The sequence below is a fragment of the Brassica oleracea genome, chromosome C7 (assembly GCF_000695525.1).
Source record: "Brassica oleracea var. oleracea cultivar TO1000 chromosome C7, BOL, whole genome shotgun sequence".
Lineage (NCBI taxonomy): Eukaryota > Viridiplantae > Streptophyta > Magnoliopsida > Brassicales > Brassicaceae > Brassica > Brassica oleracea.
In genome coordinates, this window is record NC_027754.1 from 10,431,101 (window position 1) to 10,442,680 (window position 11,580).

At 41.9% G+C, this 11,580-nt stretch overlaps 1 protein-coding gene across 8 annotated transcripts; it reads right to left on the bottom strand.

Moving 5' to 3' along the window:
* Positions 1 to 1,012: 1,012 nt before the first annotated feature.
* Positions 1,013 to 4,785, bottom strand: LOC106306651. 8 transcript variants are annotated; one of them, XM_013743334.1, is made up of 6 exons: positions 4,537 to 4,778; positions 4,379 to 4,448; positions 3,871 to 3,944; positions 2,919 to 3,229; positions 2,724 to 2,805; positions 1,013 to 1,120 (listed from the first exon to the last, which is right to left on the bottom strand). In XM_013743334.1, the coding sequence occupies exons 1-6, from the start codon at positions 4,703 to 4,705 to the stop codon at positions 1,098 to 1,100; spliced, it is 729 nt and encodes a 242-aa protein (XP_013598788.1). In that variant the 5' UTR covers positions 4,706 to 4,778; the 3' UTR covers positions 1,013 to 1,097. The 8 variants fall into 8 exon arrangements, with proteins under 8 accessions (XP_013598788.1, XP_013598792.1, XP_013598789.1 ...); XM_013743335.1 differs by lacking the exon at positions 1,013 to 1,120 and adding an exon at positions 1,944 to 1,975; XM_013743333.1 differs by lacking the exon at positions 1,013 to 1,120 and adding an exon at positions 2,576 to 2,628 and having other exon boundaries at positions 2,919 to 3,223.
* Between the last annotated feature and the right edge of the window lie 6,795 nt (positions 4,786 to 11,580).

Here is an 11,580-nt window from a genome sequence, read left to right on the forward strand (position 1 = left end):
GTCTTCAAACAGTTATCCAAACTGTGCTTCCAATCGTGAGCAACTGTAGGTTCCGTCGTTCCAGTGAAATGCTCCAAACTCACATACTTCATCTGTCCCAACACCCTGATAAATGTCTCATCAACCTCGGGCACCTGAACTGGAAAAGCAGGCGGCGGCGGCGGCGGTGGGACCTGAACAACTCCGGGAACCGGCTGAACGAGAACCTGAGGATACTGCTGAGCTGGAGCCTGCTGTTGTGGAACCTGGTGATCATGATGAACCTGAGCTGGTGGACCCTGCTGCACCTGAACCTGAGGACCCTGCTGCACCTGAACCTGAGGACCATGCGGAATCTGCTGACCCTGCTGAACTGCAGCCATCTGTTTTGCAACCTCCTGAGCAGCTACTCGAGCAGCCTTCTGGGCAGCTTGCTGGACTGCCTCCTGTGCAGACTGCCTAGCCGCATCCTGAACCATCTGTATCAAAGCATCATGATCAATAGGCGGAATCGCCTGCTGCAGAACTGCGGGCTGGGTATGCTCATTCTCAGCCTCTCTAGCAACTCTGGCGGTCTGAGTACGAACAACTCTCTTCATGGGCAGCATCTGAAAGGAAAGCGAGAAAGTTAACTTCTGCTGAACTCTAGATACCAACATTTAAGAAGGAGTGATACCGAATGGAAAGGTGCTATTTATTTTTATTTTCAAGAATCCCAAATCTCCGAAAATATTTTGAAATCGTCTAAAACCGTTTAAAACCGAATAAAACAAGGTCTCCAAAATCCCCATCCCGGGTCGGAGCCGGGACAGAACCCCGCTCTGATACCAAAATGTGACATCCGTCACTTTCGAAATAATAAAAATAATTCGATAAATAAAAATATCCGAAATATCCATATATAAATATTTGAAAGTCAACGCCCACACTTGAATTCCATGTTATAAAATAACATCTCAAAACATAAAGTACGACATAAACCGAGAGTCCGAAATATGAAATAACATAAACGATAGATGAAGCCCAAAGGTCCAAAAGCGATAAAACGATAAAAGTGATAGAAATCCAAAGCTCGATAGTAGTAAAAGCCGAAAAGCCCAATAGCACCAGTCTGATAATCACTCCTGCTCGTCGGTCTCACCTGAAAAGGGAAAGAAGGAGGGAAGAGCGACAGGGGAATCGCCTAGTGAGGTATGGGATGCTAAACCGCAAACCACTGACTCAGTTCATAGCACTACAACTATGTAGGCCTAACTCTAGCATGAAGCAAACACGGTGTCTATTACACCACACAGAATAATCACATATGTTTAGTGGACTAGACATGCTACAACCAATGCGATAATAGCATACCGCATTTCCTCATAAGGATATAAATATATATATATATATATAACTCTACAGCGTCGTAAGTACAGTAGTCCTCTCTGTACCCCGCTAAACACATGGCCTAGTACAGATATCTCCGTACCCCGTGATCTCTCAAACAAGGCGTAGCTAGCACAGACGTCATGTGCCCCCTCAATCACACGGCCTAGTACAAACTTCTCTGTACTCCGAAAATCCCGCGGCCTAGTGTAAATACCTCTGCACCCCACAATCTCAACACATGGACTAACACATATACATATATATATATATATATATATATATATATATATATATGGACTAACACATATACATATATATATATATATATATATATATATATATATATATGGACTAACACATATACATATATACAGTTTTTAACATCAATCATTTCAATCAACCGTTGAATCCTCTATTATCCTATTTCCGGTTTAACAATCAATATCAATAACGAATAACCAAGACTCTTACACAGACTCGATTCACAGAGACGGATAATGTTTCGAAACTAAACTTTCCATAACGGTAGTACTAAACTTGTTCGGGATTTAACGGAGTAGCCCCCACCTTAGAAACAATAAGAAGAGGTAATTATGAACTCCAGCTGCTCAAATGGACTCCAAATCTGAAATCAGATCGAAATTTCGAGTCAGAACACCTTTCGAACGGTTTAAAACGGGTCTGGTCAAAGTTTATGGAAAAGTCAACTCGCTGGTCAAAGGTCAACAACCCTTGACCAGAAATCAATTTGACCTAACCAATTGGTTTTCCTTAACCGAAATCAATTTCAATTGGACCATCCGGTTTACCTAACCGAAATTAATTAATTAATTAAAATAAACGGTTAAACCTAAAAGAATTTCATTTGATTTTAACCGACCGGTTTACCCTAACCGAACCTAAATCAATTTAAACCGATTAAACCAGTCAAACCACCGGTTTGACTGAGTCACCGAGTTGACTCACCGGGTCGACTCGGCCGAGTTGGCGAGTCGCCGGCGTGTCACCGGTGACGGTCACCGGCAACGACGGCGGTGGCTTACCAGAAAAGTCACCGGCGACGCGGCGGCGGCTTCCCGGCGGCGGACTGATGGCGGCCGGCTACGGCGGCTCTGGCGAGGCGACGGTTTTGCCGGAGGCGCATGCGTTTCACGCGCGTGCGTTTCACGCGCGTGCGAAGGGCGGTCTTCTGGAGGCGCGTGAGGGCTCGTCCGGGCTCCGATCGCGGCGCGGTTGGTGTCTATGGCTTCGTCTCGACGAGACGAACACGATGGTGGTCTTGCAGGCACGAAATTATCAAAGGTTAGGAAGTTATGGGCGATTTACTAAACGGAACCGAAACTGAAGTTAAAGCATGCGGTTTCCGGCGTTACCTTGGGCGGTTATCGGTGGTGGCGAGGCTGGCACGTTCCGTGGGTGAGGTAGCTTCGGCGACGATCTCAGGCAGCTCAAATTCTGCAAAAATTCACATTTCTTCTCCTTAGCTCTCTCTCTCTCTAACCTCTTTTTTTCCTTTTATGAAGTTGTGAGAATAGAAGTGGAGATGGTGGTGTTTTAAAGGAGATTACCTTTGGCCTTTGGAGTTGGGGTTGGGTCATTACAAAATGATTGATGTCTTGGACGATCCCGTGGAGATCAGCCGAAGGAGCTTTCGAGGTGAGTGCTGCTAAGAGCAATCGACAATCTGTGTTGAAACAGATTCTAGAGAAACCCTGTAAAAGGGCTGCTATGAGTACCCACCGTAGTGCTAGAGCTTCCGCCACCCGCGGTGAAGGAACGTTCCTCTCTGCTTGAGTCGTTTGATAGTGTATACGGCCCTGTCTATTGGTGAATATGCAACCGAAGGCTGCCATGTTGTTCTCCTTCTTCCAAGCTGCGTCTGAACAACAGATCGTTATATCATCCAGGTCGGGTATGATCAACGGTCTTTTAATATGATGCTAGTTAAGATTCTAATTTGAAACAAAACATCGAGTAAATAGAGTTCTTGGTGCCCACATATTTTATTATGATTTCGTTCCCAGCTGGGGATAAAATTCGTGAGCTCCAATGAGAATTTTTTGCTTCACCCCCACTTACAACTGCATTGAACATTTCTTTCTTTTTTCTTCCAAATTGTTCTGGTAACCTTATCTTCTTGAAGCTTGTCAATTTTTCCTTGATTATTTTTTGCCACTTTTAGGTTCGAGTTTAAAGCCTACAAACCAGAGTTTCGAAACTTTTTTTTTCTTACAAAACATCCAAAGATGATCCGAAGTTTTTGATTATAAAGAACTCAAAAATTAAATAAACTAGAAAAAGTGCAAAAACGAAAGATGCATGAGAGAACCATACAATATAAACGCATACTTTGTTTTCTTTTACTTTCTTTTACAACCGAAGAAGATGCCTATGTTTCATTTCATGTTTAGAGGCCTAAACAAGGGAAGAAGAAGTAAAAATGAAATGCTCAGCGAATAGGAACTTTGATCCAACCATTGGCAAAAGCAATGGCTAAGATGACGAATGGAGTTGACATACCAAAAATGATTATGTAAGGGAGAGGAGTCTTCATCGGGTTCTCCCCTTCTCTTTCGCCAGTGCTTTGCCAATACCTACGTATTAAAGGAATAATGGGCAAGTAAGAGTAAATCACATAACATGGTAAGGAGTTCCGATTCGGATAAGGACACTAGCAGTGGTTAGACAGCACCACTACAAACCGTTTTTTTTTTTTTTTTTTTTTTTTTTTTTTGGCATCCACTACAAACCGTTTAGGTCGGTAAAACTACGAATGTGTATGAGTCACAACTCACAAGTAAACTCTTTCCCACTAACCCTGGGAATTAGATTTTAGTTGTGTGGTTATGAAAATAAAATATTATTTGGAAATTGATTCGTCAGATAATAAAGAACAAAAGAGTCAACAATTCGCCAGTTTTTTTAATTAAGTTACACTTTTCTTGTTTCTAGATATAACGTTTTCACAATTTGGCCATTTTGTGATAGGAAATTGAGAGGTGGATTTGACAGGTAAGTAAAAACTAACTGTTCTGGTTCTTCCTCTTTGGTTATGAACTTCTTCTTTTCTTTAGGTTTCACTTCTCCATCTCCTCCACCTTAAGAAGAATCAGGGATAAAGAAAGTCTTTCTCTTAATAAAAAAAACTAGATAGGAAAATCCTGATTTGAAAGAGATATAAAGTACCTAATTTGGCGTGAAGCTTGAACTGTGCAAAGCCTGATGAAAACGGTGTACAGAGGAATTGAGGCAGAGCAAGAAACGATGAATATGAGGAAGATGATGAAGTTGGCGAATCATTGGCCTTGTGGCTAAAGGAAGAAGAGATGTGGAGTTTGGCTGCCATTTCTAACATCAATAGGTTTTTGTTTGTTAATATTCACTATATGATATGGTTTCCAATTTTTTGTTATATTAGTTGGAAATACGTGGCATATGTGGTTCCACTTGATGACATTTGGTAAACATTCAGATACATAAATCTTATCTCTTATTTATGTTCAGATGACAGATTTTTTGCAAGACGCTACATTCTTGAGAGGATATGCAAATTCGGTATTTAAAAAAGTCAAAAATAAAAAGAAAGAGAAAAAAAAAAGAAAAAAGAAGGAACAGAGGAGATAAAAAAGTCAAAAATAAAATATAATCTTATGTCTGATTTATATTTCTATAAATAAATGATCCACATTTATCAATAAAATCCATTAGATTAAAAGGTCCATCAAAATAAACATGGATTATGAATAAAGTATAAATACGTATTTTTGTAAATGAATTAAAAAAACTTGAGAGGGAAATGAATATATTTTTGACTGAGAATTTAATTTTATATTTCTTGAGATATATATATTTGTATTATATATTTCTTGGTCCGTGTGAATGACCTTGCATATTCTGGAAGACATATGTAGTTGTGCTCATCCATTGAGGTTCTTTCCAGAAGATTTCTGATATCATTCTTAGATACATAGATGAAGTGTCCATCTATACGGCGTGCATGTCCATGATTATTTCTGTAGATTTCATACTCATCCTTATGTTCCCAGTGGAATCTCCTTATTCTATCATGGTCGTAGGCTCTTTTTCCAAACTATGGGCGTCTGTCGATCGATGTTGGGACGCTAATGTCGATCAACGATCGAGTATGTTGTCGATACTTTGGCTTGAAACGATCATATACTCTACCAGATGTGTCATAGAACTCGTTTGTAACTCTCTGCTGGTGCTCTGGAGTGTTGTGTTGTTGCATGAAGAGATTTTCTGCTCCATTAGGCATTTGAAGGATGTCGGTGATGTCCTCTCTAGATACTTGCAGTATATGTCCATCCATTTCTCTTGCATAGCCTTCTGGATCCCTGAAAATACCAAACTCATCTGGTGTTAGATAGTCAATATTCTGTTTAGTTGTATCACTTACATTAGATGGTGGTTTTGGATAACTGTAGATCGATGTTGAAGCTTTGTTGTCGATCGATGGGTGTTTAGCTCTGGTGAAAGGACGATAGAAACGAGTGCCTTTTACACAGGCTGCTGCAAGGAGTGAATCTGTATTCGAACGTTCCTGATGGTTGAACAGTTCCTCAGTAGTGAAACCTTCATGAAACTCATCTGCTCGTGGCTCACATATTTTTGTTTCTAGTGCATAGCTCCTGTGATAATGATCATCTGCCCAACTGCCAAATGAATAGTTTCCTTCTTGTGCATGGTCGACTCCATTGTCGAACGATGTATAGTAGGCAATGTCGGTCGATGCTCGTGTACATTGTGTCTGGTGATGATGAGTGTCGATCGATGTTGGGATGGTTCTGTCGATCGACGTCGCATTCCTTATCCCATAGGAATGGTGGAGAAGTCTATCTTCCTCAGCACGAATACTTTGATACTCTGTAGCTCGTTCGTCCTCGTAATCCTCATCATACTCCTCTGTATGCAGATTAGCTCTGTCTGAAGGTGTTGCAGTGTCTACCGCAAAAATGGGATTGTAGTAGTCATTCTCCCAACTGTCAATAGGACCTTCAGGAAAATCTTCTATTACGTCGTCTGGACTACTGTCGATTGATTCTTCGAGGTGATTGTCGATCGATTTCTGATTTGTACTGTCAATCGATGTGGGGTGTGAGTTTCGATCTACACGGAATACTCTGTCTCGTACTCAGCTCCACAGTGACATGCTGCTATGAGTCCTGGATCATTTTCGATTCTTCTGGAGGATGTCTGTGGCTTTATAACTGGAATTGGATCATAGTAGACGTATGGGTCTATGAGCGTCAGGCACAACTGGTTGGTTTGTATGTTGCATACTGCTCCTACTGTTGATAAGAAAACTCTTCCAAGTAATAGAGATGAATTCCAGTTAAGTTTGATATCCAAGACATGGAAATCTACTGGAACTAGGGCATTACCAATCTGCACCTCAAGGTCTTTGACAATTCCTCCTGAGTTCCTCTGTGAACAATCCACAAAAGTGAATGATTCCTTGGAAGGCTCTACCCTCAGACCTAGATGGTCTGCCGTAACCTTAGGTAGAATGCTGACTGATGCTCCTGTGTCGCATAATGCATGTGGGAACTCAATGCCCTTCACCAGACATGGTATCGCAAACTTCCCATGATCACTCTTCTTCTTTAGTGTAATCATATTCTTCATCTAATCTCTAGCCTCATGGAACATTCTCCTAATGTCCTCTTCAGTTTCCTTGGTCTCTCTGAAGAACATCCACAATATGTGGGTAAAATAAGCTTCCTCAAATGGTTTCTCTAGTGGAATCCTAAGGACTCGCTTAAGAAAAATGTCCATTTCCTTCTCAATAGCTCCCCTCTTCAGATGCTTAGCAACCTTTTCCTTTCTCTTCCTCAAGGTTCTCCCCATAGGAGCCTTATCAACTTGCATAGGCTCTGGTGCATCTTCTGAATGTGTACTGCTGGTCTCTGGTGGGTTAGCTGAATGTTTTGGTTGTGGCCTAAGTGCATTGATTCGTGCGATGTCGATCTTTGGTAACTGCACTCGGAATGTGAGAGGTGCTCGTCGATGGATGGGTACTGGAGGTTGTCGATCAGTGGTGGTCTCTCGTTGTCAATCGATGGCTGGCTTAGTTTGCCGATCGATGTTGACATGAATAGGGCTAGGTGGATGTGGGTTTCTTGCTGCGAACTCCTCGTGGGTCATGATCCTCATTACACGATGCGGCCGACTCTGTAGGTGTCGTCGATCGATGCTCTGGAAAGCTTGTCGAACGATGTTTGAAGTCTGACGCCGACCGACACCAATACGATCCGCCAAAACTCATCGAACTTTCTACTTCGAAATCTACTTCTTGCAGCTTCTTATGCTTCACCACTTGCCAGAAATCATCATCTATGATGGCATTCACGTGGTGCTTCATTGCATCATCTCCTATCCCCCTTGCTAAAGCTTCTTGCCTCTTAACAGCTTCTCCTGACTGAACTACCTGCATCTCCATCTTCTTCACATGAGTGCTCAAAGTCTCAAACTTTGTGTTCAGGTTGTTGTAGACATAATCAATCTTCCCATTGAAGTCCACCGTCAGGTTCTGCTGTCCTTCCAAGACCCTATTAAGCATTGCTTCTATTTTTCTCTCCTGAGTCTATGGTGGTGGTTTCTGGTAAGATGAGTTTCCATAACTTCTGCTGTTGTTGCTGTTGTATTTCTGGCTGTAAGGTTTTTGGTACTGCGAAGTCTGGTTGAAATTACTCCTCTGTCCATTGCCATAGAAGTTTCCGTTTACACTATGGTTTCCAGTCCTCTGGAATCCAGCTCCACTGATGAAGTTCACATCCTCCTCTACTCCTATTCTATCCTCTGTATCTACAGCATCTGCATCCTCTGCTAAGCAAGCATGCTTCCTGAGAAGCTTGTGAACACTGTTCAGCTTTGCTTTCACCAAATCCATCTGCTCCATCCCAAGAATAGCTGCAAATTTCTTTCTCTCAAAATCAGTGTTCTTGGTGCTATTGTTGGATGCCAAGTTCTCAATAAGTCTCACATGCTCTTATGGATTCCTAGTGTTGAAGTTCCCTTCGCTAACGCATCAAGAGCCATCTGATACTGCACTACGATGCCTCTGAAGAAAGTACTGAGCAGCTGCACTTCATTGAATCCATGGTGTGGACAATCACATTGGTAAGACTTGAATCTGATCCATGAGCTTCTGAATGACTCTGTAGGCTCATGCGTGAATGTAGCATTCTTGCTCCTCAAGTCTTCAGCATGTGCCTAATCAAAGAAGTTACGCAGGAATGTGTTCTTGATGTCGGCCCAGGATGTAAGAGATCTGGTGGTAATTGCTTAAGCCAATGCAAAGCCTCTCCAGCAAGTGAGTACTTGAAGAGCTTGCAGAATAGGTAGTCCTCAAGGACTCCATTCACTTTGATAGCAGATATAAGATCCTCGAACCTCTCCAGATGGCCAATAGGATGCTCGTGAGACAACCCACGGTAGGGTGTCTGTCCCACGAGTGTGTAGTACTGCGACTTCAACTCGAAATCACCCCTCTGGATAGCTGGAGGACGAATAGCTGATCTGTTGTTATAGAACTGATCTGGATGGTTGTAATCAGCCAACGTTCTGGGTCGAGCAGCCTCATCTACAGGTTGAGCAGCTCATGTAGCATCAATATCGGGCTCATGGATTACAGTCCCCTGAGCATCTATCCTCTGACCTGCTGCATTACGCAGATGACCCTCCTGGTCATGCAGGTCTCCATTCTCATCTCGCACAAGAACTAAAGTCGCAACCATGTCTTGCGGCTCAGTATCGATTGATGTTCAAGATGAAGTATCGATGGATTTCGGATGGAAGATATCGGTCGACGGAAGAGTAGCTTTGGTCGCTGGTGGTGAGCGAGTGTCGGATGATGAAATTGGTGTCTGGGTCGACGTTGGTTGGTGAGTATCGATCGATAAACTAGTGTTGTTGTCGATCGATGAGGAGTGTCTATCTTTGCGGATCGAACGTTCAAAGCTTACAGGATCTGATGAGAATAGCAGTGGTGTTTTATTTTTGCTTCTGGTACTGCTGGACATGCACCTGAAAAGACAAGTAAAAATTTCTGTCAAAAAGGTTTAAAGAAGTAACCTAGACTAGATCTATAGGCGATCAAAGCTCCTTGGCAACGGCACCAAATTTTTATCTCACTCAAATTACCTTAAGGAGTGAATTACTCTCTCAAATAAGAAGTTCAATTGCAGTACTTAGGGATCAAATCCACAAGGAGCTAGGGAACCTAATAAATATAATCAGAGTGACTAAGCTAGGTTGATTATGTTTAAATGTAAATAGTAGGTTATGAGCAAGGTAGTTTCTCGATTGGTTTGATTGAGTTTTTGACACTTAAATGAAATAGCTAGACTTAGGGTTTCTATTCAGGTATTCATGATTATAATCCTACAGATGCTTAACAGTTATATGTATGATATTATAGAGCTCAATCGCTTATGAACAAACCAATCGGCGTTCATTTTCTAGGTTTGTCTATTGACCAGATCTAAGTGTCGATCGATAATTATAGAGGAATATCGATCGATACAGGTTTTGCACCGTCGATCGATTATTCTATATGAATATCGATCGACACGCTCTTAGTTAAGCTTTAGGCGTGGGTTGAATAATGCTCACTAGGTTTACTAGATCAGCTTCCGCCTTACTCTAACAATCCTACCTCAATTAGGACAGATTCAGGGTGAGATTCAAGTGTTAACTTGTGCCTACAACTCCTAGGTCAAGGTTCTAGCTAGCAAAACTATAAACATGCATTAATGACAATCCTAATGATGAATATCACAACTAGAAATCTATTGTTGGGGCTAATCCTTCATAACCTATTTGAACCCTAAATCTAACAGTAGAACTACTCAGGCATAGCGAAACAATTTATAACAACAACAAGGTATAAGAACTGCATAGATATATAATAATAGATAATAATGGAGTTCCAATTACAAATCTCTTTGGATCTTCTCTCCAACTCTACTAAAATCCTAGAAAACCTTTTGCTGTGAAAACTAGAAAACAATAAAGCACACTTTGCCTAAAACACTTTGGCAAACTATAAATATTAGGTTAAAAGCTCGTCAGGGGAATCTTGTAATTTGGTGAAGTCTTGGGCTCTAAGTCGGCTGGGAAACAAACGGGCTTCTGCGCGCTTCGTTGTCGATCGATGTCACAAGGTGTGCATCGATCGATTATTTTCTCTAAATGTCGACCATTAGTCTTGCTCGGTGGTCATCTCAGATGTTCTCTCCTTTTATCTCCAAAAATGCTGCAAAATCATCATTTTCTTGCAAATGACTCATGAACCTATAAATATACTAAATATACTCTAAAGCATATTAATTAGTTATTACAACCCTTATAAACCATGGCTAAAAGTGGGTAAAATCCATGGCCTATCACGTGTCGGCCGTCATATCCTCTACTCATTTAAAACAAATGAGATAAAAGAAGCAGGAGAACTCACGTTCCCGCTACTATTTATCCAAACGAAAAAGCCAAACTTCTAGGTTCCGGATTCTAGCTTCCAGGTTCTGGATCACAGGTTCCGGGTCCTAGGTTCCAGGTCTACGGCTGCTCCCCTTACAAGGAGGCGCAATCCAATGACTCCAGGAAAAAGCAAGCTCAAACCACCTTACTACCGCTTTTCTCGGTGATGTACCCGGATATACTTCTTAAGGAAGGAGGAAAGCATGGGCAATTAAGTTAAGCACCAACCCAAGGGAGATTCAAGACGAGGTGACGAGTCATCAAATGACATCCGGAAAACCCTGAGAGTGGCTCACCCAAGGGGTGCAGAGAACAGCATGGACGAGTCATTAAATGACATCATAAAACGCGGAGAGTGGCTCACCCAAGCGGAAGCAGAGAACAGCTAGACGAGTCATTGAACGACCCCTATAAAAGGAGGAAATTCAAGAGATATGGTCAAATCAATATTTATGGATGATCAACAGCATGAAGGGACTAATCACGTCCAAGTATGCATAAGAAAATGCTAACCTCTGCACATGAAGCAAGAGAAAAATCATTTTATCCATGTAAACTACTGCTTCCTAAACAACTTGTTCTGGCTTCGGGCCCAGGTCAACCCCTGCATCCGGATCAATCTGAACTAGAGGCCATAGGAGATCATGTCATCGCCTGCTATTCATGTCCAAGGACAAAGAAGTAACGTTGTTCCACCTGACAGAACCCGAGCGCACAGAGATCACCGTTCTA